General features: G+C 44.0%; 1 protein-coding gene across 7 annotated transcripts in view; it reads left to right on the top strand.

Moving 5' to 3' along the window:
- Positions 1-9,041: 9,041 nt before the first annotated feature.
- SMARCA2 (SWI/SNF related, matrix associated, actin dependent regulator of chromatin, subfamily a, member 2) overlaps positions 9,042-26,359 on the top strand; it is a 182,846-nt gene continuing 165,528 nt past the window's right edge. For 2 of the 7 annotated variants that reach the window (XM_057548237.1, XM_057548232.1), the window contains exons 1-2: positions 11,285-11,553; positions 22,690-22,950. In XM_057548237.1, coding sequence (XP_057404220.1) covers positions 22,726-22,950 — 225 coding nt within the window. In that variant the 5' untranslated portion in view covers positions 11,285-11,553; positions 22,690-22,725. Of the gene's footprint in view, positions 9,185-9,882; positions 9,904-10,775; positions 10,930-11,284; positions 11,554-19,781; positions 20,019-22,689; positions 22,951-26,359 lie in introns of those variants that run through there. The other 5 variants (XM_028166516.2, XM_057548235.1, XM_057548233.1 and 2 more) reach the window with 5 other exon arrangements.

The raw sequence follows: 26,359 nt of genomic DNA, 5'->3' as shown, positions 1-26,359 counted from the left end.
TAAGGAGGACCACAGTGAATTTTCTCACTAATGCTCCTGTACTGCTTTCCTCATTATCTTAGAAAGCAGAACAGCTGTGCTGACAGTGGGTATCATCATCATCATTAATAAATATTTATTGAATATGCCCTTTGTGCTGAGCTCTGAGGACACAAAGAGGTAGAAGATACGGTCCTAGAGCTTGTCCAACAGGTGGCTCAAGTAACAAGTAGAAATTGTTAAAAAGAGAGAAGAGAGTAACCACAGTGGGTGGGTCAGCTGGAAAACCCTTTTGGGGGGAGGAAATAGCACCTGGGCTAAAGGAAGCGTCAAAGGGAACATGGGTATTATAGGCAGGAAGAATGGTTTGAAGGAAGGCACTGGGAAGATTACATTTGCGTGTGGAATAATAAGTGGTACCATTTGGCCTAAGGAAAGGTTCTGTAATAGATGATGAGGCTGGAAAGGATGGATTAATCCTTAAACATGGATTCCCTGTTTAAGGAAGGGCCTTTGAGCTTGACTAAGGAGGCTGGACTTCATTTTTTGAACAATGAGGAATCACCCAAGGTTCTTAAGCATACAAAAGATGGGTAAAGTAGTGCCATGAATAAGATTAAAGTTAGCCAGGCGTGTAGAATCAACTGGTGGAGAAAATTACTGGAAACAGAGATAACAGTAAAACAATAAACTATTGCGAAAGCTTTTTCAACAAGAAAAATCCTATGGAATAATTCGAATTGTAAGCAAGATACTACTAGAATTACAGACTGTGATTACAAGGGTACAAAAACATATACAATAGGAAAGACTAGGAAGAATGGCCACTTAATTCGAAGAGGTTGGGTCCAGCTGGTGGAATTATGGGTGTTTTTTTTTTCTTTAATCAAATTTTTGCTAAGGTGATCATAGTTTGTCATTACAAAAGCTGCACTAAATAAAAAAAATTGAAAGAAAAAGAGGTGCTTGAAGAGGATAGTAATTTTAGATGAAATGATGACTTATGCTTTAGACTTAGTAAGAGAAAGGGAAACCACTCCGATGGCTTTGGGGCAGCTGGAGATACGGGATAGAAGTTTTGGGGAGCGGTCAACACTTGACACTGTTTTGTGAGCCATAGATGCTTCTGGCTACATCTCTAGCAACAGCTGTCTCTTCACCAGGGCCCTAACTGAGAGCCATGATGGTTTCAGATTTTATAAGAACACCCTGGTCTCTGGGCTCTGTTAATTCTGCCTCATCCCTTGTCTCCCCCAGTTTAGGGGTAATAGTGACTTCTTACTGTTGCTACTCTCAATTCATTATTTGACTTCTCAGCTCTTCCATTACCTGTGTACCAATTTCCTGAATTAAATTCCTTGGTTTTCCTAGTTGGACCCTGACTGATACAATTCACTATGTACCTAAGTATGTGTATATTGGGTCATGATATATAATACATTTCATACTGAGAGTAGTTGTTAAAACAGTTGGAAAGCCACAGTCTAGAAAAATAAATTTGACAGCATGCCCGGTAGTGCCGGGTTTATTTCTACAGTTGGGTTTTGATGGCTATTACTGATCTGAAGAACATGAACTAGGAGACTTTTTTTTTCTTTTAAAAAGGGAAACAATGTAGTATAGTAGAAGGTATCCTGACTGGGAGTGAGGAGACCAAGATTCTAATCTTTGTGGGTGGCCATGAGCAGGCCATTCAATCATGTGTTCTAGTATATTATGCTTACTTTGTGCATGGAACCAGAGGTTCTGAGATTGGTATGTATTTTTTAAACCAGGGACTACTGTAAGAAGTTATAGTGTTAGCATTCGAAGTCAGACATTGGTATATAGTTTGTGACAGCTCATGTGACCAGTGATATTAGCGTTTGTGGGCTGTTTGAAAGATTAGTCATTATTTATCGAATGATTAACATTAATGAATTGTTGATTAATTAATATTTAATTAATATTAAATAATGGTTAATTATTAATGATTATCTAGATCATTAAATTATGTTCACACTATTTATTTTCCTCAGTTGATGAGTAATTATTATGTTAGTATTAGAAATAATAGCTCAGCCTTCTGGTCTCAAGTTCTTAGGAAAATAATCAGCATTGATAGGGGCTATGGACCTGCAGAATATCAGGTAATGGTGGTTACAGTCATTATTGTCAGTAAATAAATCACAGCATAAAATGAGGTGTCACTTAAAGGCAAAAGCCCCTGATAGATATATTTTTTAAGTAGTTCGACAAAATATAGGAAAAGTGTGAAGTGTCAGCTTCTTTAACAGTCAGACATATCCCCAAACCCTAAGTCCTAAGTATTAAACAGACAAAAAATGTTGTATGTTATGATGTTTTTTAATCAGCAAATCCCTTATTTTCTCCCATATTTAAGGAAAGTCTATTACCAAAAGGCCACTAATAGTCTTCAAAATATTAAAATTCCAGCAGACATCACAATGTCTCTGATAAGATAAGCAAATGAATATGCACGACCCCAGACCAAATGTGAGTGTTCCCTTTATGTCCAACCCTCATTGAAGTCACTGACTGTTCTTCTGAGTTTATCTGAAGGGAAGATAAAAGCTTCCTGCCCAGCATTAAACCTTGTCCCATGCAAAATCCAGATGCTTACAACCCTTTCACTAAACTTTTTATACTTGTTTTATATATTCATCACTTTCTGGCTGGTAATATCATTGAAAACTAAAATAAAGCCATATTGTTGTGGGATCTATTTTATCCCTACCTGTGGAGAGATCAACTTTTTTTTCCCCCTCAAAGCAGATTATTTATCTCAAATTCTTTGAAGAGTCATCTAAGGTAATTTTAGTGGTTATTTCTGTTTTTATATGTTCCTGGCTTATTTTCTACTCCTGTCTTGAATTTATATAGAACTTCAAATATAGGAAAGTGACTGAAATAAGAAAACAGAAGATTGTGCTTTTGTGTACTGAATTTGAAGTAAGAATCTGGTGGGTGACGTAATGCAGGTCAAGCTGGAAAACGGTTGCACACAAATAAAAGGCAGTGAATGGTAACTGAAAAGATAAGGCCTGTAGCAGCTGAAGGTGGTCTAAAAGTAAAAGGCTGCAATAAAATCTAATAAAACAGCATGTGAGATGGATATTCTGCTACCGTGGCATTTGGTTGAGGGGCTTGGAGATGAGATACAGTGTCACATTGGTACAGAAGCACATTATCACTCAGAGAAACACAGTACGCATCAAAGGCAAGTAAGGACAAAGGCCTGCCAAACAAAAGTTAAAATATTTGAACAATTTATGACAATAACAAATTTTTAGACCATGATTTCATGTTCTGATTCCTAATGTACAACTGCCCAGAGATGTGTCAAAGCCTCAAAGACATGCTGATGACAACATTTATAAAATCCTTTCTTGTCGAGTCAACAATATATAATGAAGTATTATTGAGAAAATCCTTCAGAATGAAATTATCCTGCCTTTGGGCAGTTAGGATGCATTTGAATTATGTAGAGAAATATTGAGTTCTATCAAGTTTTTTTAAGGACAGACATGTTTGGACATACGAAATGAACACACTTAGTTTTATAAAAGTTATGAGAAAGATTAATTTCTTACCAGAAAAGTATTCTAGGTCATTGATGCTTCTGACGTCTCTATATCAGTAATTCTTACCCTCTTTGAGAAAGATCCCTTTGAGAATCTGATGAAATGTATGGACTCTCTCCGTAGAAAGTGCCCATTAGCATGAGCATGAAATTTTGAACACAGTTTTCAAGGGATTCTCAAATGCTCTGAAGATCATTTATATTCCACCCTCCCCCTGCCCCATAATGGGTTAGAACTTTGCATTTATGACAAATTATTGGGCAGTTTTTACATGAGCAATGTAGATCAGTCTAAGTCTGGAGTTTTATCAAGTTGGGTTAAAAATTCTGACTTCATCATTTAGTCATCTCCAAGTTGTCTGATCACATTCTTCTTGCAGTTAAAAAAGGGGGAAAAAAACAATAGATAGAGCATGAGTTATGTATATTTATTCATAATACACGTGTTCAGTATTAATATATCAAGTGCACTAAAAAACACACAAAATAGAAGCTATAACAGAATGAGAGTGAATTGATAGAAAAAATTTAAATATCTTGCTAATCATGATTCTGTCATAGAGTCACTAGCTAATATCTCAAGGCAAAATACATGCTTAGGTCAGAATTCATCATTATTGATGGTTAACATATATCTAAATTTCAAGTAGTCTTGTATAACTGTGAATGTTTTGGCCTATTTCTTGTCAGATCTACCTAGACCGTCACCGCTTTCACTTCTCAGTGTGGCTGGCAAAGAACTCTTAGAGGTTAAAGTGGCAGATTTGATCCTTGCATTATCGGATTTATCTCAGTCTTCAATTTCTTTGAAGGAATCTTTTAAAGCCACTTGTTCTTCAAATATGAGGGTTGACTGGTTAAAACCAAATAACATAATCTGTGGAAACTGTAAACTTCAGGCAATATCAAGGCCTTGAAAGCGAAAGAACCAGAGGGGGGCGCCACCGTCGCCCTCTGCCTGTGGCCCTTCTCTTCTGTTAAGTATCCTCAGATAAAATATTTGGTATGTGACCAGTTTACTTGGGACCATGTAAAGGTGCTAGGGTAAATGAGTATAATAAACATTTACAAAGCTCTTTTTTTCTTTTTTGGTCATTACATTTTTTTAATCATTAAAGGAAAAAGATCATTAAAAGAAATCATTAAAGGAAAAAGAAATAAAATTTCTAACGTTCTTCCCAAATCACAATGAATCGCCTTGCTCACTCCACTTGGGAGAGGGCCTGCCTTAGGCAAATTACTTACTGCCCCTCAGTTTCTTCATCTGTAAAACAGGGATAATACCACATATCTCATAGGTTTAAATGGATTAAGTGGCATATGTAAAAGTATCTACATCAGCAGATACTAGCGTATGATTTAAGGAGAAATAAAAGGGAGCTGCTATTATGATTATTACTACTCTATTTCACAATTGCCACGTACTCATGTTATTCCTAGCCTAATTTAAAAACCAAACACAACTTCCTCTCAATGCTCTTTATATGATAGCAAGAGCTGTAGCTTCTCCTCACCTTCCACCTACCCCCTCCCCCCCAAAACAAAACAAAACAAAACAAACACCAAAAATGTATCAGCCTTTTCAGCTTAGAAAAATAACATAAAGATTCTGAACACTTAGTAATCTTGTTCAGTAGCATAATTACCAATAGCTAAGAACTTAGCTAATTACCTGCAAAATTCTAGATGTTAGATCATTTTAATATATATCTCTCATTCTTTCATCCAACAACAAAAAATTTTTTTAAACAACATACCACGTGCTAGGCATCCAGCTAATTGCTGAGGTTTCAAAGATGAACTGAACTTGCTCTACACCCTCCAGGCAATAACCATCTAGTGGAGGATACCAAACAAATAATTACATCAAAGTAACAAGTGCTACTATGGTACACACGGGTTGCTAAAGGAGCAGAGGAGGACTAGTGGTTTCCTTTGCCTGGGGAGGACAGAGAGGGCAAGGAAGACCACTGGAAGGTACCTGGGCTATAAGCTGAGTTTTGGAGGATGTGGGTTGGGAACTTGCATTTCATTGAGAGGGAAGTAATGTATCCAATATGGCCCTTTAGGAGCCAGCAGGTAAACCAGTTTCCTGAGCTCAAGCATTTCGGGCAGATCAATAAGGCTGGCAGAGAGCTGTCGATGCACAGCCTTGGCTGATATGCTAAGAGGTCTGAAATTTATCATAGAATGGATTGGGAATAGACAGAGGCTTTTAACCTAGAGAATGATATGATTCCAAAGAGAAGTGAGGTGGTGTTTTGGAGGACTGGCTGTGGAGAAACTAAATTTATTGACTGATGATTAGAAAAAAGGAGAGAGAGGAGTGTTTTTTTCAGTAATAAATCGACTTGCTAATTCTAAACTCTTCACTAAATTAAATGTCGGTTGATTCACTTTGTCAAAGTTTAGTTCCCATTACCGTAGATCAAGTCCTCATTCCTTAAATGGTCTTACTTGCTCCTGTTTGAAGCTAGGCCACATTTCAGCCAGCACGGACAGTTTGCCGAGAGAAACTAGAAGTCTCCTGGCTTTGTGCATGGAATTTGGGGGGGGGGGGGGTGTTGTAGCTAGATGTCAATTTTCAAACCCCAAATCTACTCTATACAAGACGTCAACCACAGCCGACTTACATAACAAGTGAACGCGGCCATACAGACATGAAAAAATGACTTCTCTCCCTTAACGCCAAACTAGAAAGAGAAAAGCAAGTTCAGAGAACACATTATGACTCATCAAAGTCCAAAAGGAAAAGCTTCATGTGAACCTAGCATCCTGTGCAGCTTCCTGGAGTCCTTCTAGCCTCCAACCCTATTTGCTTTTGTGTGATTTTCTGCAAAACAAAAGAATCCTATCATTTATTTTCCTCCTTAATAGCTATTGTTACATTTTGCTTTCCTTCGGAGATGAAACTCACACTATATGTTCTACAATCTTCTTTTTGTACTGAGTGAATGGCGCTGCCTTTTCATTTCTCCTGAACCTAGGCTTTATTTTATAAAATTCCTACTTGCTGTGGTGCAAGCTACAAACAAGATGATTCTTCAGAGGAAAGACTTGAAGGGAGAAGGTGGTGCTTTCTTAGACCAATGTGAAGGGAAAGGGAGATGTAATATCTATATTTAATCTCTGCTCCCAGGGAAGGATTTTATTTTTCCATACCCACAGTTGTGCATATAATGCATGGATACCAATCCCTCCAAGTACTGCATCAAAATTTTATATGAACTGAAGAATACACACATGTAACAAAGGGAGTGTTTTCTTCTTTACTTTCCATCTGACAAAATGCCAGAAGGAGTGGCTAGTCTCTTCCTCTACTGTCTCACTAAGATGATTGTTCTCTTTTTGAAATTTGGCATGGCAGGTGAAGGTGGAATCTTAAAGGGATAAAGGGCACTTATTCACAAGGGAATAAAGATGAAGTCATCAGTTTCTGAAAATTGGCATGTGAGGTTGGCATGCCAGGGAAACAGATTAACCTCCCCCCACCCTCCGCCCAAATTAAAACCTTATATTACCTGAGGCATTAAGCATCACCATTAGTTAAAGCCCTTTTATAGACAACTAGGTTATCTGGCTATATTATTAGTTGTAATTTATTAGGCAGTTGGAAGTTATACTTTTTACTACATTACTAATTTTGTTTAAGATTTCTCACCTAATTAATAGTTATACTGGCATATCCTCAGGCAGAAAAACAAGTTATCACAATAGATTCTTCAGGGCATACTATATTCTACTTCTTTTAGATGTGTTATCATTTGTGGTCTTGAGGTTCACTTTGGGATAGACAGAAAATTATGAGACTCAGGTTAACAAGCAAGTAGCAAAGCCTTAGAAAACTGCAGGGTGCATGATCCTTGACACTCCCAGCCACCTGAAAATGGTGCCCTTGCAGACTCTTCTTCCACCAGCAATGGACCAGAAACGGACCAGCAACATAAACAATTCTTGCTACTTAATGACCACATGCAGCACGTTGCAGCAGTGTTCTTTCCACAGCTTCTTGTCTTCAGTGTATCCAGTGCATAGTTTTTTAAGCATCCTAGAGCTGTATTTCACACCCAGTTGCTCAAATAGAGGCAATTTTGCAACAGTAAAATGGTGTTAAAATAGGATTTTACTCTAGGGGGGCAAACTCCTCAACCAAATAGCCACAGTGCGCTTTGCATGACTAATTTAAGCCATTACATTACAAAATAAGGAATAAATCATACTTTTCATAACACTACCATATAGGAACAGTTTTAATTTTAAGAGTCAAGCACCTACATTCATCTGAGGCTAAAATAATAGGCCCCTGATTTGAAATCTCCTAACATTCTTTCACACTTCGTAAAACTAAAAATAAAATTGTCTCAGCAAACACTGACCTATTCGTCCAGCCAAAGTACTGTATTTCAAGAAAAATGGGAACAAGAGCTCTCAAAACCGCCAAGTGCCAGCAGTTGGCTGTCTGTAGCCTTAACTGGTCTTAAATGTGGGGTGGAGGCGAAGAGACTTCGGACAGGAGAGAAAAAGAGATTTATTACCCTTCTTAAATCAAAAGCAGATTCCATGCTTCAACTGCCCCCTGACCCTCCCTCCCCGCCCCCACGAGGTTGTTTCCCCCTATTTTTTGTATATATTTTACACGAAGATGACAGGTGAGGTAAGGTTAAAGTGCTGTGTCTGATCCACAAGGGGTTAGGGCGGGTTTATTTATTTATAAGGCGTTCAGCCTCCCAGCTGTTTTTCCCTCGTTGGCATTTGGAAGCTTGCAGTCCTTTAGAAAAGAGACAGATTTGGCAGGAATGTTCTTTGTGCCCGCCTTCCTTTTTACGGGGGGAGAAAGGGAGATTTATAATTACAGCCTTGGGGGGTGGGGCGGGGTAGGGGAGAAAAAGTTTCGGGCAGCACGTCGATGCCTGTTTTTTCTCATGCTCAACGCTGTGCCACAAACAGCTTTGGTGCCACTCGGAGCCCTCCCCTCGTCCCCTCCCTTTCCCTCTGCAGGCTCGCTCTGGCAGGCGGAGGCGCAGTTAAATTCCAGCACCTTCTTCACATAACCCCAAACTACTACGCGCTATTACTACGGCTGCCCTCTCTTTCGCTTTGCCTCCTCCGCTTCCCAGCCTCCCGAGAGGAGCCCGGCAGCGGCCCTGGAAGACCGCCGGGAAGCGATAACGGGCGCCCAACTCCATCAGGTCTCCGGGCTTTCTGCGTCCTGCGCAGTTTCTCTGTTCCACGCACAAACACGGCCAGAGAGCCGGCGCCTTGCAGACACACACGGATCCACGCATACAGTAGAGCTGTCTCGATCCACATTCTTGCACACCGCCCCCTCCTCCCCTCCGAGCTTCGGGAGTCGCTGAGCGGGGCGAGTGACATGCGCGTCCCGCCAACCCGCGCCCAGGCGGGCAGGGAAGAGCGGCGCACGGGGCCAACTGCGGCGCTTCTTCCGGCGCCCGTGGAGGCGGTGAGGGTGGGACGCGGGGCGGAGCCGGAGTTTAGGAAGAGGAGGGGATGGCTGTCATCAATGAAGTCATATTCATAATCTAGTCCTCTCTCCCTCTGTTTCTGTACTCTGGGTGACTCACAGAGGGAAGAGATTCAGCCAGCACACTCCTCGCGAACAAGGTAAATATAACTTACAACTCCTTTCTCCTCTTTCCCCTCCCTCCGGCCTCCGGGCCGCAGCCGCGGCACAAACCCCTCCGGCACCGCGCCGCCTTCGCCGGGGATTATTCATTATTATCCTAATTATTATTTATTGTGCATGCACGGAGACCAAAACAAACAGGCGGGCCAATCGCTACAACAAAAAAAGCCCGCCTCCTCCCTGCGGGCCTCAGGTGGAATGATCTAACAGCAGCTCCCGCGAGGCGGTGGGAGAAACCGGAAAGTTTCAACAGAACCTTGCTGTTCTAATAATAACAGTAATAATGACTACTTCAAGGAGGCAAGGGGAGGAACATCCCAACAAACCACAGCCTTGACCCTAGGTAGGCAGTCAGCGATGCGCTGCCAACTCCAGGTTGCAACACACACACACTCGGCAAGGTTGCAATCCCCCCATTCCTATAAAAGCTAGGGTGGTGGGGGGTTGGCAGGAGGACCGGGAAGGAGGATGGAAACGCGACAGTTCTTCCAGAGCAGTCTTCCCCGGAAGAGTTGGAAGGCGAGCGGGAGAGGAGGGCGAGGAGCCCGGGCTGGCGGCGGGGCGCCAACGAACGCGGCTGCCACCCGCTTCCCGGGGACTTGTTTAAAGGGCTCCGGCTGCGGAGACGCAAGCGGATCGCGGCGGGAGAAGCCGAAGCTGGCGCTCCGAAGCGGCGGCAGCCAACGCCGCGGGGCCGGTGCGTGCGGCGTCGGAGGTGTCACCTCCACTTCGCGCGTTCCCTCGGGCGGGGATGGGGGCGCTGACCGGTAGGCAGGCCTTTAGGCAAAGGGGCTGCCGGGCGGGGGGCTGCTGCGCCCGGGGCACTGCGGACGTCCCTGCCCCTGGTACCTGGCGGCCGCGCGGGCTCGGGTGTTGAAGTTCGGGGTGTCCGGCCCGGGCCGCACTGCTGGGAGGGAGGGAGGAGGTCCCGAAGAAGGAGGTCGGAGGTGCTTGCCGGGCTCAGTTACCCTGCCCTCCCCCTTCCCGGGTTTGTTTTCTTTTGTTTTGCGTTTTCCCCTAGCTCGAGCTGCGGAAACCGCGGGCGTGGGTCGCCCGCGATCATCCGGGTGCTAGGGGAGCCACCGTGGCTGCGGGCCGGGGAGGCCATGATCCGGATAATCCTCTCTGCCTGACTGTCACAAACAGGACCCGCGCGCACCCGGGCAGTGGCCGTGGCGTTCACCGGAGAAGGGGAAGGGCTGCGGGGGGGGGGGGGGAGGGAATGGGGAGGCTGGCGAGGGCGGGAGGCGGGGTGACCGGGAGGGAGCCTCCCCCCAACGATGACACGCACCCCTTCCTTCTCACTCCTTGCTTTCGAGTTTGCTTTATTCCCATCCCAACCTGGTTTACTCCTTCCTCTGCTTCCCCCCTCCATCTAGCCGTCTTCCCTTCCCCCGTTTGTTTTGCAAAACACGGCCATGCCATCTGCAAAGGTGTCGCGATGCACTTCCCCAAATAACCAGTCCGGCGCGCCAGCCCCTAGTCGCCCTCCGTTTGCGGGCGCACACCGAGGCCTCGCAGCCTGGGCGCAGTTGCACCGCGCGGGGCGGGGCGCAGCGGTGCGGGCTCCGGGGGGACACCCGCTCCCGGGTCCCGGCGCTCGGCCGGTTTCCGGTACACGCGGGGAAATCGCCTCCCGCCAGTGTCTGCGCGCTCGCCCCCGCCTCCGCCGCCTGGATTGCATTATTATTTTTATCCGGGTTGCAGTTTGCAGCGGATCCTGGTGAGCATGGGGCTGGCCGGACTGCTGGGGGGTGGAGGTGGGGGGGGGGGTGGAGGTGGGGGGGGGGTGGAGGGAAGTTGGACGTGGATCAGGCAGAAAAAAAAAAGTTTGGCTGGGAGGTTAAGTATGGGAGGGAGGGTGGGAGAGGGCGGCGAGCTCCCGCAGCTCGCGTCTCGGCGCCCTCGGGGCCGGCGCGAGTGTGGCTGCGCGGGAGTGTGAGTGCGTGAGTCCGCGCCGGGGCCGGTGCGTCGCGAGCAGCGGCGCGGGCAGCCGGTCCTGCCCGCGCCCTGCCCGGGAGCCGGGGGAGGACAAGGCGAGATTTGGTGGCGGGGGCTGGGGTGGGGTGGGGGCGGTGGCGTGTGCGTGTAGCTGGCTGTGAGTGTGAGTGTGCGCGCGCGAGCGGCAGAGAATCAGGAAGTCACAGCAGCGAAGCGCACACAGACATGTTTGATCGCCGTGACATGACGCGCGCGAGGGAGGAAGCGGCAGCGGCGGCCGGGGCCGGGCCGCGGACTCTGGCGCCGGCCTAGGGCTCGGGCGGGGAAGACCCGCTCCGGGCGGCCGGCCGCGCTGCCACTGCAGGCTCGGCGAGCCCCGCGCCTCTTTTTGTTCCGTGTCCCCCAGGTAAGGATTCTGCGCCGCCGCCGCCGCCCGCCCTGTGCAGAGCTTTCCAGCTCTTTCCCTGCCGGACCCCTCCGGTCTCCCGGCTCGCCGTGCCTGCAAACTCAGGCAGGCTGGGGAAGCCGGCTCCCGACCCTCCGGTCGAATGCGTGGAAAACTTTCCAGCGGGAGGCACCGCGAGGGGAAGAAGAAGGCCTTGCTGGCTGCTGTCCCTTGTCAGTTCTTCTCCGGGTCTGGGGAGTGGAGTCGCTGCGCCTTGGGGCCATTGCACATGCAAACTTCGGGCCTAAACGTGCCTCCAACTCTCGCAGTATTTACTCCAACAATAAAATAAATATTCAGAGTCGTCCACTTGGTCCTGCCAGGCGTTTGGATTTTTTAAGAGCAGGAGACAGGCTGGGGAGTCGAGGGAAGTGGGGCTGTTGTACCGAATCCATTCCTTCTTTAATGTCTGCAGCGGGTGTTATGTAACTTTAGTAGCACATGGGTGCAAAGCCCATACTGGGCTTCCCCCCTTCTTTGTTTATATAACTTTTTGGAGAGTTTTGCAAGGTTGTCCCTTTTCTTTCTTTCTTTCTTTTCTCCTCCTTAACCTGACGGAGGTTAGTGCTTTTGAAAAAGCAAAGCGACCCGGGTCGGTATTTTATGGAGAGATGTCATCCTTATCTCCTGGTTATTGGGTAGGCTGTGTTCCTAACTATGTGTGATGGTAGAGCATAAGGAAGACATTAAGGATACACGTTTGTCTACCGTACTGAGTGGTTATTTTTAACGTCTATGCGTTACCAATGGCAGAGTTCAAATTTAAACTTCCATTTCAAAGGACTTTTTAATTTACACCTGGCTGTTGGAAGAGAATGCTTGTAGGAACAGAAAGATTGTTGCTTGAGTACTGAGTGGAAGAAAATTCCTGTCTAACCATGTAAGTAAGACTCAGAAACCTCTGAGAGCTGTACTGAAATAAAAGCCATGCCCAGTGTTATATGTGCGTGTAGACTTATATGTGCACATTCAGATGTTTCAGTGATATTTTCCACCAGTTTTTTGGGGGACCACTACCCCAGGCTTGTTTGCCTACACTAGACTTGCTAGGCTTCTAGCCTACTTCTAGCTCACTGGTGAAGTGTTAAGAGGTGTGGCAGGTTTGAATCCAAGTTGGTGCATTGTTATGCAAATAGAACACACTTTCTCTTTTAGGAATCTAATTGCCCTTTTATTCTCCTGGACTTTTTTTTTTAAGCTCCCTGACAACTGGAATGTTTGCTGCTGGAAAGAGGGGATTTGGAGATGCCTATTAGGTACAAAAGATATTTATGGATGTGACCTGAAATAAAAAAACCAAACCTGTAGACAGCCGCCCCTCTACCTCGTTGGGGGCATTAAAGAGAGAAGCCATATTGTTGAAGAACACTGTAAACTAAATCAGGAGTTTGGGGTATCAGAACCCTTGAAGAATTGGCAGAGGTGAGGGGGTGCTTCCTTACATGCAGCTTTTCTCTCCTGAGTGACATCAGTTACATCCCAGCTCGGGGACTGGCTGCCCTGTGGGGTTTCACAGAAAATATTCACCGCCAGCGTGTGTTCAAAGCAGCCTTAGATCTTTTCTTTTGTTCGTTTTTTTTTAAAGTGGTTTTTGAGCATTTCTCGTCAAGTTTCTTAAAAAGTGCTTTGACCAACACCTGAGGCTTGGAATCGACCAAAAAAAAAAAAAAAAAAGCGCCTCTGCACTTGTCATATTGTTAATGTTTGGATTCTGTTTAAAATATTTCTGACACTATAAGCAGAAAGTACCACGTTGGCGAAGAAATACTCATTGAAACCTTTTTTTCTTTGATTAAGTTTAAGATAAGTTATTCTACAGGCGAGCGTGAAAGCACACGTACCATGCTTTTCTAGGAGATCATCGTGATACCCCTTATATTCCGGTAACGTTTTGACATTTCCGTTTGAGGGCTTATTATGTATCGGAACAAGACCATAAAAGAGAAGACTTCCGTATGTTATACAAGTGGTGCCACATCCTCTCGTGTTTTCATGTTGGCTTTTCTCTCCCTTTAGCAGTCTTCCTTCGTAAACAAGGCCTTTGTCAAACTCCCCTAGGTCAGCAGCTTTTCGATGCTCCAGAGAAATAATAAATCACTCTTTGTGACATCTTGACATGGTGCCATGAGAACAACTGAAGTGTCACAAATACAATGCTAAAGAGTGTTCCCCCAGCACTGGCATACTGAGGCTGGGTTGATCGGACCTGATGTAGCCACCACAAGTTTTGATTGACACTGTTTCTGGTAAAGATGATTTTAAGGGAAGTCATGGACAATTTGTTGCTGACCACGAGTGGCCTTAGAAAACGCTATGTAAATGAGTCACATTTTTCTTCGGCAGTATTTCTGGTGAACAGATGAGAAAATTTCCCTGATGTGAAAAGCCGTTTTGGGGAGCTGCTTCTGATTTTTTTTTTTTTTGGTCACTTTTTTCTATAAAGGAATGATCATCTCAATTGCTCCTTTTTCTTACACGTGTCCCGTAGTTTGTTGGTGAACAATAGAGGATGCTGAATTTTCTGTCATCTTTGGAAGCATTTGTTTATGGAACTTTAATCTCGAGCCAGTTAATAAAGTCATGGATCATTCTATAAGTAGTTGGGAATAGAAAATACAGGTGGTGGTAGGTTATTTGGTAGAGTATTTAGGAAGCCCTGGGGTGTTTATTTTTTCTACATAGAAAATCATGACTATATTTTCCAGGGAATATAGGACTCTAAAACTTAGTTCTGCCAGAGTCATTATGAAACATAGCATATTTATTCGCCTAAGATATTTATCACCAAGTTAAATGGGGTCCTGCAACCTGGGTTTGGAAAACTTTACAAGTTTATTACAGTTTATTATTACTTTTTCCCCTCATATTAATATAGCACTTTTTTTGAAAGTGTTTTAGATATATTAGAGATTTTAAAGATACAGTCAGAGATACTTGAATAATTATACTTTAGCAAAACATATAACACAGCTGATGAAATTCAGGAGCTAAATAGTTGAATCTTTTGAATGGTGGATATAAACATTATTTAATTTTAATTATGAGAGAATAAGTAAATAATTCACTCATTTGGAATGATGCTTTAGATATGAAATACAGGATTTTTGACTGAAATATTTACATAAGTGGTGCCTTTCTGGACTTCATGATACATTATTATGTAACTGAAGCCGACTATGAATTGTAATGTTTTATTAGATATAAGACTTTCAGAACATTCAGTTACCATCAGGGAATATGCCTGTATAATTTTATATTTTTGAAAAGATAACAGTATTCTATGTAATTTTAGGTGGTGTATAAGCATCAGTCTTCGTTTTTTGTTTTTTTTTTGAATTTTTGAATTTTATTTTATTTATATTTTTATACAGCAGGTTCTTATTAGTCATCCATTTTATACACATCAGTGTATACATGTCAATCCCAATCTTCCAATTCATCACACCACCACCATCCCCCACCGCTTTCCCCCCTTGGTGTCCATACGTTTGTTCTCTACATCTGTGTCTCAATTTCTGCCCTGCAAACCGGTTCATCTGTACCATTTTTCTAGGTTCCACATACATTAAGCATCAGTCTTCTGCCAATATATCATCTACCTCTCTGCAAGCACTAATATTTTAGAAACTTTTTAGAAACTGACCTAATTGAAATATGGGCTGACCCTTTTGTAAATTGATGAATGGAATTCATAGAAGTTGAAATAAATTTGAAGTTTAAAACCCATTAAATATAACTCCCCCCTCTCTCTTTTTTTTGTTTGTTTGTTTGTTTAAACTGAATTCAGAATTGTGGAATTAAAGTTACTTAAAAACAGCAAAAAAATCTTTGACCAAAAAGCATTGGGATATGTTATCTTACAGGTTAACAGAAGTCCAAGGGAAGTTCTCTATCAGTTTGTGTTAGGATTGTGTTTTCTTGTTTAGAATGACCGTGTTTCTTTACCTTCTTGAGGTTGTATTGTCCAGTTTTTACCATCCTACTGGGAGTTAAGTCATTGAACTTGGAAATTGAATGTCCGTGAGGAAAGCTGGGCATGTAATAGCTTTGCAAATATTTGCAACTCTTTTGCCGTTTGCTGTTGTGCTGGATTCTTACATGCACTAAAATGCTATTAAGCAAAGTCTATAAATCCGTAAAAAAATGAATGATCTGCAATCGAGAATTTATGTCTTATAAAGAACATGCCTGAACATGTGTGAATAGCAAATTGTAAACCGCACAGACCACTTGATACAGGGAGAGATCAGGATGAGCTCTCATGAGTGCATGGCGTAGATAAAGTCTTCGAGATGGAGGACGATTGTGGCCAGAGGAGGGCAGGGGTGGGGTGGTGGGTGCTGATCATATGAGATCAGGAGAAAGTCCTGAGATCACAGGGCCCGAGCCTAAAGAAACTGTGAGAAGACCAATGTACCAATTTTGACCTGGTTGCCCAGGGCAAGAGGTTCCAGTTGGGAAGAATTTTCAAAAGATCAAAGTTGGAGAAGGTAGAAAGACTTGATTTCCAGGCTAAAGCATGAATGTTTTATCCAACGTGTGTTGGAGGTTTCTCTCAGAAGTTTGGAGCAAGGGAATTCATGAACAAAAAGTATGTTAGATTAATCTAGCAGATTGTGAATTCAAGTCCAGGGTGGGAATTGAAGGCTTTAGAAGGATCCTCGCGATAACATACATTTTTATACGATGGCTCACAAGGTGTTTTCATATGTAATACTTTATTTGCTTCATATCAAAATTGAGATAGCTGACTACTATTATGCCTGTTTTGTAAAAGAGAACTTGAAATTCAGAGGTCAAACTACGTGGTGATTTATTTTTTAATGGCAGATTAACACTGTAAATGGCCATTATTCATTTTAATTGCAGTGAACTTGAAGGGTTCATGCCTGAATTTTTGTTGCTGCTGTGAAAGTCGGGGAAAGTGGGGCATCTCACTGGTCTGCTGGGGTTCATTCAGCATATAATGGTCACGTTTTACTGCTAAGTCAACGTGTGCCATCTCAGCCAGAAAAAGTTCTTACAGTATGTATTTCAGACTCTTATGTGTTTAGTGTGTAAATAAAATTATCTTAGCAGACAGAGACGAAAGTGGCTATCGTTGATTCTTATCAGCATCCCAAATGAGGTTGCCTTGCAAAGGGGCCTAACAGAACCTAGGAAGGATGGGTGTATGTGTAAATACACACGAATTACATTTCAGGGTGTCACGCTTTGCTACGAGTTTTTGTTGGTTTGTCTGTTTTGGTTTTGACCAATTACCTAGCAGTTTGGGTTCAACTGAATTTAAGAAGTGATAGTTGTCTGTGATTACCTTTGTAACTACCAGTGGACATGGATTTTGGGTTAGAGGGATGCCCTGCCGGAGTGCTTTTTTGTTGAGGAGCTTCTAGTACTTTGGGTTTTCTCGTAAACACCCTGCTTAAAAGAATTTTTCCTTTGTGGAAACATTGGCTGTCCTCACCAAAGAGGTCATGGGATTGCATCACAGGTAGACTCTTCTGAGAAGGCAGCTCACGGTATGTCTAGGGTGATAATGTCAAGAGCCAGGTTCCTGTTGAGGCAGTGCCTGGGGCTCACGGGGCTGTAATTGGCCCCTGAAGTTTGTTTTCTCTCTTGTCCTGCACTGATCTGCCTTGGAGCCCCTGCCAGGTCTGACTCTGGCCAGGGACGGTCCCAAGGCTTTTTATTCCGGTCCCAAGGCTTTTTATTCCGGTCCCAAGGCTTTTTATTCCAAGTGAGGGCAGCAGCTCGAATCCTAATTCCTTTCCTTGACTCAACGACGCGGAGTTCGCAGAAGCCCAATGAACACAGCACACTTCTCATCCAACCACTTTTTAAAACAACCTCGACTTTGAATGGTAAACCGCCGGGAATGACAACGAGAAAGATGTTTTCCATGCTTTTCTCGAGTTTCAGGCCAGCCACGTAGAATGTTCACTCTAAGCACAGTGTGGTTTTTATCTGTGGCACAAATCATTCCGTGCACTGTTTAAAGTTGCACGTCTCAGACCAAGAAGCACGAGGGCTTTGGGTACATTTCACCACCTATCCAGACAACCTTGGCCTCTAAAAAAGGAACTTCTGGTAGATTTATTTCTTTTATCTTTCTTGCTGTTCTTACCTACTCTCTACTCCCCCATCAAGAACAGCAGCACTTGTGTTCCAGTTCTAGAGATGTTGCTACTTCTTGTGGGGGAATTCTCAATTCATTCATAGAGAAAGCTACAGAGAAAACCTTCAGGGTCAGGGGAGACAGTCTGAATCAGCAAACAGACATAAAAAGAACTCTTAACTATCTCCTGAGCCTTAATCGTTCTCCATAACAGCCAGAAAACTTTAAAACAACAGTTATTCTTAGGGATGTGAACTGGGCCTAACTTTTATTTCTCATATTCCACCTTTGACCTGTACCCCAAAGTCTTTCTGTAAATGCAGTAGAGATAAAGGTCTGCTGGAGATCCAAGATTACCCCACGCTTCCTTATTACGTTTTGTGAAGAGTTATTTGAGGTGTTATCTAGTGCAGGTGGTTGTGCTTCCCCCTAAACTCTTTCTGTGACTAGAAAACAAAAGTTGCCAGGAAACATTTATTTATTATGTATTTTTACTGCAAGGCCTAGCAGAAATGCCACCTTCTCCGTGAAGCCTCCCTTAATTCCCTTTTCTTGCCTCCGCCCTCCAAGCTGTAAGTCCTCTCTCCTGCCCGTGACTGCAGTGGACACTCTAGCTATACCCCTTCTGGTCTTGCAGGAACTTGCATGTTCTTTTTTTTTATTTTATTTTTTCTCACTGCTATTTATGGATAAGTCCTGTTTCCCTGTCAGACTTGCAGAGCCCTGGGTAAGCCCTCTGGTCATTTTTGTACATCCTCCATGCCTTGTGCCCAGGGGAGAGCCAGGACAGTTGGGAATAGATGAGTAAAACAGGTCCTCTGGATCTTTGATTAAACATCACCGACCTCTTAAGTTCATAACATTGTCTCTGCCTCATATTCTCTTGAGGGCTTTTCTTCACTCCTCTGTCCCTTCGTACATTAACATAGGATCACAGCCAAATCCCAATCCTCGCGACATCTCCCATTGTTTCCATCTTTGCTTCTGCATCCTCCACTTCGCACTCCTGTGCGTCATTGCTCAGCCTGAGTGACAGCTCTCCACACCGGTGGATGGCCTGGCTTGCCTGATGGGGCCGTGACTCGGTATTGGGCCGGGAGTCAAGAGATAAAAAGCTCTACTCACAGATGTGACTTTGGGCAAGCTCTGTGGTCCCTTCCTGCCCTCCTCTTTTAAATGGGGACGTGACCAAATGTGTCCTCAAGTCAAGTCCCTGAAATGATTCCGAAGCACATGGGGTTGTGTCTAAGTCTTACTGCAAGTGTGGGGATCTTTCAGCTGATTGGAGCGAGACAGGACGGTAGACGTTCTGTCCTGGTTGTCATGGTTGGACTGGTGACCCTTAAAATTCCATGAAGTTGAACTCCTTTTAATATGCAGATGGGTGTGCTGGGGCTTTCTGCAAAGGGGAGAGGCAGGGAATTCGGGCTGAGGGAGGATGTCTGCAGTGGTTGGAGTTGTGGGAAGCTCCAACGACTTTTATTTTTAAAAAGCACGCACTCCCCGGTTGTAAAGGCAGGGTCAGGACGAAAAAAGACAGGGTGTACTGCTGAAAAATTCTTGGCTAAGAACACAGCAGCCTGGCCCTCAGGGAGTGCTGGTGTGAGGTGGAGGGAAGCGTTGAGGGGAGGAGAGAGGCCTGGCAGTGCCGGGGTACGGGGAGGTCTGTGTGCCTAACCTCCTTCCACACAGACACGTTTTCTTCCTTATATTGGCCATGTAATTATGGGACAGGCCGTTCTTTTTGGTGACAATGTAAAACTCCCCCGCCCCGCCCCCCAACGCAACATAAAAATAGATTTTGAGTGTTATCTTGCGGAGAGACCTGGCACTCCTGCCCTCTCAAGGTTACTGGAGCCATCGGCTCTCCCCCATCCGCCCTGTGCCTGTCCCCACTGTCACCACCCCATCTGCATCACTTAATTGGTGCCTGGAAGAGAAAAGAAAGGGGTTTGGATTCCTAGGGAGACCGGGAGGGTGGGTGAGGGGGAAGCTGAGTTGGCCAATACTGGACTTTCACCCTTAACCACAGGGACTTAGTAACGACCTGCGCCTCTGCTGGAGACTCGCACCTCTTTGTAACTTACACCCCCGAATTGCTTTACGCTGTGGGAAAGTTTAATTGTGTCTTGGAGCTGCACCGTGAAGTTGCCACCAGAAATGAAGAGGAAGAAGTAGGAGGCCAGGACTGTGGCCTCGTCTCCGAGAGGTGCTCCTTCCTCTTTGGTCCGCTTGGGTGACGGTGCCGTGGCGTGAATCCTGGGACGGCCCGGGTCCTGCCCTGGAGGGTCACTGATGAGCGCGCCCGCACGTAAGGTTGGAGGAGTCGGGAGATGCTGCAAGTCCTGGATAGACAGATGCAGGGAGCCTTGAGATGCTTCGATTCCAAGCCCAGAGGAAGCTGAGAAACCCCAGGAAAAAAAAACACGCTTTGCCCGGGAACCCCGGGGTTGGTGGCAGCCCTGAGGTGGGCAGAACCCAAGGTCTCTGGGCTCCCAGTCAGAAGCCAGAGGGTCACGTTCAAGTTGTGCGGTAGTCCAGATCCCTTAGCTGTGCGGGATGGGGCAGGTTTGCTCCTTTGTTCCAACTGTGCTGTTTCTCTGAGCTGGCTTCTTGTTTGTTCATCTGTGCTGTTTCACGGACACATTCATTAAGTGCGTGCTCCTAAAGGTTCTCTTCTTACGAAAAAGTTTCCTATATAACACGTTCCTATATTAACATTCTTCTTTATGCCCATATTCTTCCATTTCCTGTCTCATATGTTCTCCCCCTAAGAAGTTTTTAGTAGTTTCCTATAACAAAAAAGATGAGTGTTTCTGTGGGACTGCATACAATTAATTACAACATTCTACGAGGCTCCCAGATGAAAGTCATTATATGCACAGAAAGTCGTTGGTATTTTGGGATAATAGATATTAAAATATACAACATGAAAAGTAGGACTACCAGGCTGACTGAGCATTTGTATCTACATTGTTCAAACTTGTGGTATCTTGCCATCATAGCCATTGAAGCCAATTTCAAGGTAAATCATAACAGGAAGTAAGCAATTTCCTTTTATTCACTAAAAAATAAAGGGGTTTATTAGTTTGCTGATATACATGAAAGAACATTTTAACTTGTAGTACCCCTGAATTGACGTCAGCGTCCTAAATTTAAAATGCTGACTGAACCTGGGTGGGTGTGTGTATATGTGAGGGGGTGGAACGCAAAAAAAAAAAAGTTACTTCCGCCTGCTTTGTTAATCACAAAGAATAAATAATAACATTTGGCTCTGTAGTGAATTCAGGCTATAATTTACTGTCCAAGCTTCCCTGTTGTTTTAGAAATCACTTGAACTGTGTTCTCTTAGTCCCATCTTGTATCAGCAAAACAGTTTGAGTGATCCCTTGCTTATAATCATTCCAAAGCAGCCTTTCATCCTTTCCTGTTTTAGCCCTAATTCATTTATCAGATTGGCCAATTCTTGCCTCCACTTTTAAGATTTCTTTGTTTGAACATAGCTCAAACCCTGATTGCTCTCTTAATTTTTTTTATTTCTTAATAATTGATTCTATTAATAGTTTGCCCTTGCAACCTTGTCTACACTTCATTCAGATCTTTTCTGAGCACTTACTCCATGCTGGTTGGAGGTGCTGGGGATACAGGAGCGAAGAAGAGCAAGACCTCACCCTCATGGCCCTCACATTCTAGAGATTCCTCGAGAGGTGATGGTAGTTAGCTAAGAATGGAAGTAACGTGGGTTTTTTGTTTTTTTCATTTAATTTTCCCTCTAACCTCTCATTTCACTATGGAAAGAGCCCTGCTGTGGGTGACCGGGCCCCTATGGTCTAATTTCTTCCCTGCCACTAATCAGTGGGTAAGCAAGTCCACTTAGGATTCTGTGAGTTCGGCATCAGAAGAGGTTTTGTGTGTACAGGTGTGTGCCCCTAGATGACATAATATATCACCATGACTACCCTGGGATCATTCATCTCCATCAAAATTTAGAAAACAGCTTATTTACTCATTTTGGCTGATATCCAAGAATCAGTCGTACCCACCCCATGAGGCAGTTCCCTGGTGGGGATGCCAAGAAGTCTTGGCACATGGGTGATGGAATACCGCTTTGCTGGAGAACCGGAATTTTCATACCACGTCTCTGGTGGGCCCCGATCCAGGAGTCATGGTTGATGTCTCTTGTGAGTCTTGGACCCCAGAGAGGCCTGGGATGAATCCCTGCCCTCTAATGTCCACGTGGTCTTCAATTAATTACCTGGTGGGAGGACCACATCTTAACCTGCCCTTTTGTTCGTTTCTGCTGGAGTAGGGGTGGCAGGGCCGGGGAGTAATGCTCAGTAAGAGAGGCTGCTTGTTGTGCCAGGCACAGAGCTATGGTTTTACACGTACCATCGCATTTTAGTCTCAGTGCGTCATTGCATACGCGGCTGTGTGAACCCATATTTGTCTGACTCCTGTTAACCTCTTCTTCTCCCGTGATTAGCGATTCCCTTTCATTCTCAATTTATGAAATTGTACTTTCTCCCCCTTTTAACTCTCTAGAATTCTGTGACGTTTGAATGCTTATTGACTTATGCAAGTGGGTCTTGGTTGGGTACTTCTTTAGGAGGTTTATATTTTAATGGCTTTGGGGGGGTTAATGACTTGTAAGGTGCCCAAGTAATGGAGAGCATCTGTTGACTTCAGTAATAAATTTTAAGCTTGTTTAGAATTCTCCTTATGTCTTAAATTTGAGTTTCTCCAGTGAGCCTTTTTTTGGATCTTAGATGATTTATATCTTTCCGGGGAATCATTTTAAATAAGTGGTCTTCATAAAGACTAGGGCAGATGGATATATATCACACTCTCTCAAACATCCGGGCTAGACAGGGCAGTTCTGTTTGATGTTTGTTACAGAAATGACACCATCTAATACTAACAACTGTTTTATTCTGATCTTAACATCATGTTTAAAACATTCCTTTCTCTTCTTTCCAACTCAGTATCACTGTACTGACTGGCAGAGTCAGGAGAAGTAGATGTCCACGCCCACAGACCCTGGTGCGATGCCCCACCCAGGGCCTTCGCCAGGGCCGGGACCCTCTCCTGGACCAATTCTTGGGCCCAGTCCAGGACCTGGACCATCCCCAGGTTCCGTCCACAGTATGATGGGGCCAAGTCCTGGGCCTCCAAGTGTCTCACACCCTATGCCGTCGATGGGGTCTGCTGACTTCCCGCAGGAAGGCATGCATCAAATGCATAAGGTAAGAGTTCATTCTCCCATCCAGTCTTGTCTTCTGAGTCATGGATGGCTAATAATCACTGATAACCCCCCTCTCTTTTTTCTACTATTGTTTACAAGAGAATCAAGCTAGGTCTTTCTTTTATCTTGTACATTATTGAAAACATACATTCTAAGGCTCTTTTATTGTTACAGATGTTGCACCAGTCAGGAAGATCTGATCTTGGCTTTTTAAAAAGTGTTAGCTACAATATGCAGCTCTCTCTCCCTCTCTCTGTTTTTTTATTTTTTATTTTTTGGGCCACGCCACGTGGCATGTGGAACTTCCCTGACCAGGGATCAAACCCATGCCCTCTGCATTATTGGAAGCATGGTGTCTTAACCACTGGACCACCAGGGAAGTCCTACAATATGCAGTTCTGACAGATCCTATGAATTGTGGGTTGCAGGTATTTTGGCTTGGCAAATAAGTATATTAGTGAATAAGTCTTGCTTTTTTTCCAACTATGTATGTTAAGTACCGTATATCATCCATGAATGAACGTATTGAAAATTATTCTTCCCTAAAAAGATCCCGTAGGTCCCAAAGAGTAAAAGGAAAATGAGTCCTTTCCTAAAGGATTTTTTTCAAAAAAGCTTTGATTGAAATAAAATAGTTTTTAGGGAATTCCGAAAAATGCACTTTGCTCTCTGTCTGTGAAGTGGCTTTATTCTGGTTTTGGAAGAGGGCTCTGATTTTGCAGAGCTCAGGGCCAGTTGTTTGTTTCTGGATGAAGGTTATAATAATCTTCCATTGATGAGATTCGGGTTGTTGCTGCTGGGATGAGCATAGCGGTATGCCTTGGGCATTACGCCTTTGCAGGAGATGCAAAGAAGAGAGAATGGCTTTTTGAGAAAGCAAACAAGATCCTATATGACAATTTGCTTTGAGAGGTAGCGGTAGCCAAAGAAAATCTATGGGACCATTGTGTATTACCTGAAGGTTAGGCCTGAAGAGATGTGTAGAGGTTTTACATCTTTTCCGGGTGACATCACAGGTGGACAGGGCTGGTTTGGAACAGAAAGGTTACCGCAGAAAAGAGCAAGTCTTCCCTTTAATTGTGTAGGACTGGAGGTCAGTTTGGTTTTTTTTGGTTTTGTTTGTTTATTTATTTATTTATTTATTTATTTTTGGCTGTGTTGGGTCTTCATTTCTGTGAGGGCTTTCTCTAGTTGCGGCAAGCGGGGGCCACTCTTCATTGCGGTGCGCGGGCCTCTCACTATCGTGGCCTCTCTTGTTGCGGAGCACAGGCTCCAGACGCGCACGCTCAGTAATTGCGGCTCACGGGCCTAGTTGCTCCGCGGCATGTGGGATCTTCCCAGATCAGGGCTCGAACCCATGTCCCCTGCATTAGCAGGCAGATTCTCAACCACTGCGCCACCAGGGAAGCCCTGTTTTTGTTTTTTGGCTCCAGTGGGTCTTCGTTGCTGCACACGGGCTGTCTCTAGTTGCGGTGAGCAGGGGCTACTCTTCGTTGCGATGCGCAGGCTTCTCGTTGCGGCGGCTTCTCTTGTTGTGGAGCACAGGCTCTAGGCGCACAGGCTTCAGTAGCTGTGGCACGCGGGCTCAGTAGCTGTGGCTCGCGGGCTCTAGGCACAGGCTCAGTAGTTGTGCACGGGCTTAGTTGCTCCGTGCACGGGCTTAGTTGCTCCGTGGCACGTGGGATCTTCCCAGACCAGGGCTCGAACTGTGTCCCCTGCATTGGCAGGCGGATTCTTAACCACTGCACCACCAGGGAAGTCCCTGGAGGTCAGTTTTAAGGTAAGGCATTGCAGCCCAGAAGGGAAGATTCATTTTTTGCAAATTTTGTTATTTGATGATTTTCAAATCAGAAAATTAATATATGCTTATTTTGAAAAGTAAAACCATATTGACATAAATAAAAGAAGTGGTTCACCCCCAGTAACAGCTTATCGTATATGCGTTTTACACCTTACTTTTCTCCATCTTCAGTAAAAATACCATCTAAGCACAGGTATGCATATTCAGGTATGATTTAAAAAATGTTTCCTTTTACCATAATAGCATCATATCATCACTATTAATTACTCTGAAACAACATCTTTTTCATTTAACAACATATCATGGATAGCCCTATAATATCCCCAAGTTCTCTCCCTGCTTTTTTGATTTCTTTTAAACACATTTTTAGCTTGTCAGGTATGTAAAGGAATAAAGTTACTTGTTTTCCATATCACATTCTTTAGGAGACATATTGAACCTGTAGACATATCGAAGTCATTAAATCATCTTGTGTTCATATTAATTTGGGAGATGTATTATAGACCGGATCTGTCACTTGTTAACCTTAGTCCAAGCGGGTTAAATAATTTCAGAAGGGTTTAAGGATGTTTCACCTCCAAAATGAAAGATTTGAAGGAAAATACTTAGCTCACCTCTATTATTATTTAAGCACTTAAAAGTTAAACGTATGCATGAGTGTATTGGGTTAATGTTATGTTTTTGCCCTGGGTTGTTTTTATGTATAAATGTATCTTCTGATCCCTTCTGTTTCGTTATCTAGCATCTTCGTCACATTTTCTCCTGTTCTCTGCCCCCATCAATGCTCTTTTTTGTTTTGTTTTGCTCTCATTCTGCAAGTTTTGCATTTTCTCATCCTGCTTTTCCTCAGCCCGCAGTCCCTCAGATAATTCCCTGGGTGAGGACATGGTGAAGTGCCTGGAGTTCACACCTGCTGACCAGATGCCTTCACTTTCTGAGAATCTTTTTATAGGCAGCTTTAGTCCTTGTCTTTCTCCTCTGTCTCCCTCTGAGCTTCAGCTTTTTGCTTTTCAACATTACTGGAAATAAATAAACAAGTGGCCTAAATACATCTGCTGTGTTGCTTTGATTTCCTCTCTATTATTACTATTTAACAGACTCAGAGACACTCTTTATACCAAATTCTTCCCATTTTTCTTCTGAACATCCTCTTTATGGTAAATTTCTCCTCTTTTCAAGTGCATGCTTTTGACTCTGCAGAAATTAACTTTCCTTTCTCCAAAACTGCAAACACTCATACTTTCTTGCTTGAAGTCATTTGGTTTCTATAAACTCCTGGAAATATTCCTTTCAGGCTGTTTTGAAAATTGCTATTCCAGTTTGGGGAGGAATAGACTTTTCCTTTCTCAAACACATGCTCCATTGCCCAATTCTGGATTGGATTAGTGTCAATTCAATGGCTATTTATTGGGTGTCTGTTGTGTACAAGGCCTCAAGTCCTATTTCCAGACCCTGTGTTCTTTATTTTTTTCCAAACTCTGCCTTTAACCTTTTTCTGTCTTCCTCCCTCTGTAGTATAGCTTCATCTGTTTCACCCTCTTTCCCGTTCAGTATTTACCCCCATTCACCGCTCTACCCTGTCTGTCCCTCTTTTCCCAACTGCCTTGGA

This window comes from Balaenoptera acutorostrata, chromosome 6 (assembly GCF_949987535.1).
Source record: "Balaenoptera acutorostrata chromosome 6, mBalAcu1.1, whole genome shotgun sequence".
NCBI classification, from domain to species: domain Eukaryota; kingdom Metazoa; phylum Chordata; class Mammalia; order Artiodactyla; family Balaenopteridae; genus Balaenoptera; species Balaenoptera acutorostrata.
The sequence above is the reverse complement of the archived record's forward strand: the minus strand, read 5'-3'. Positions and strand labels throughout refer to the sequence as shown.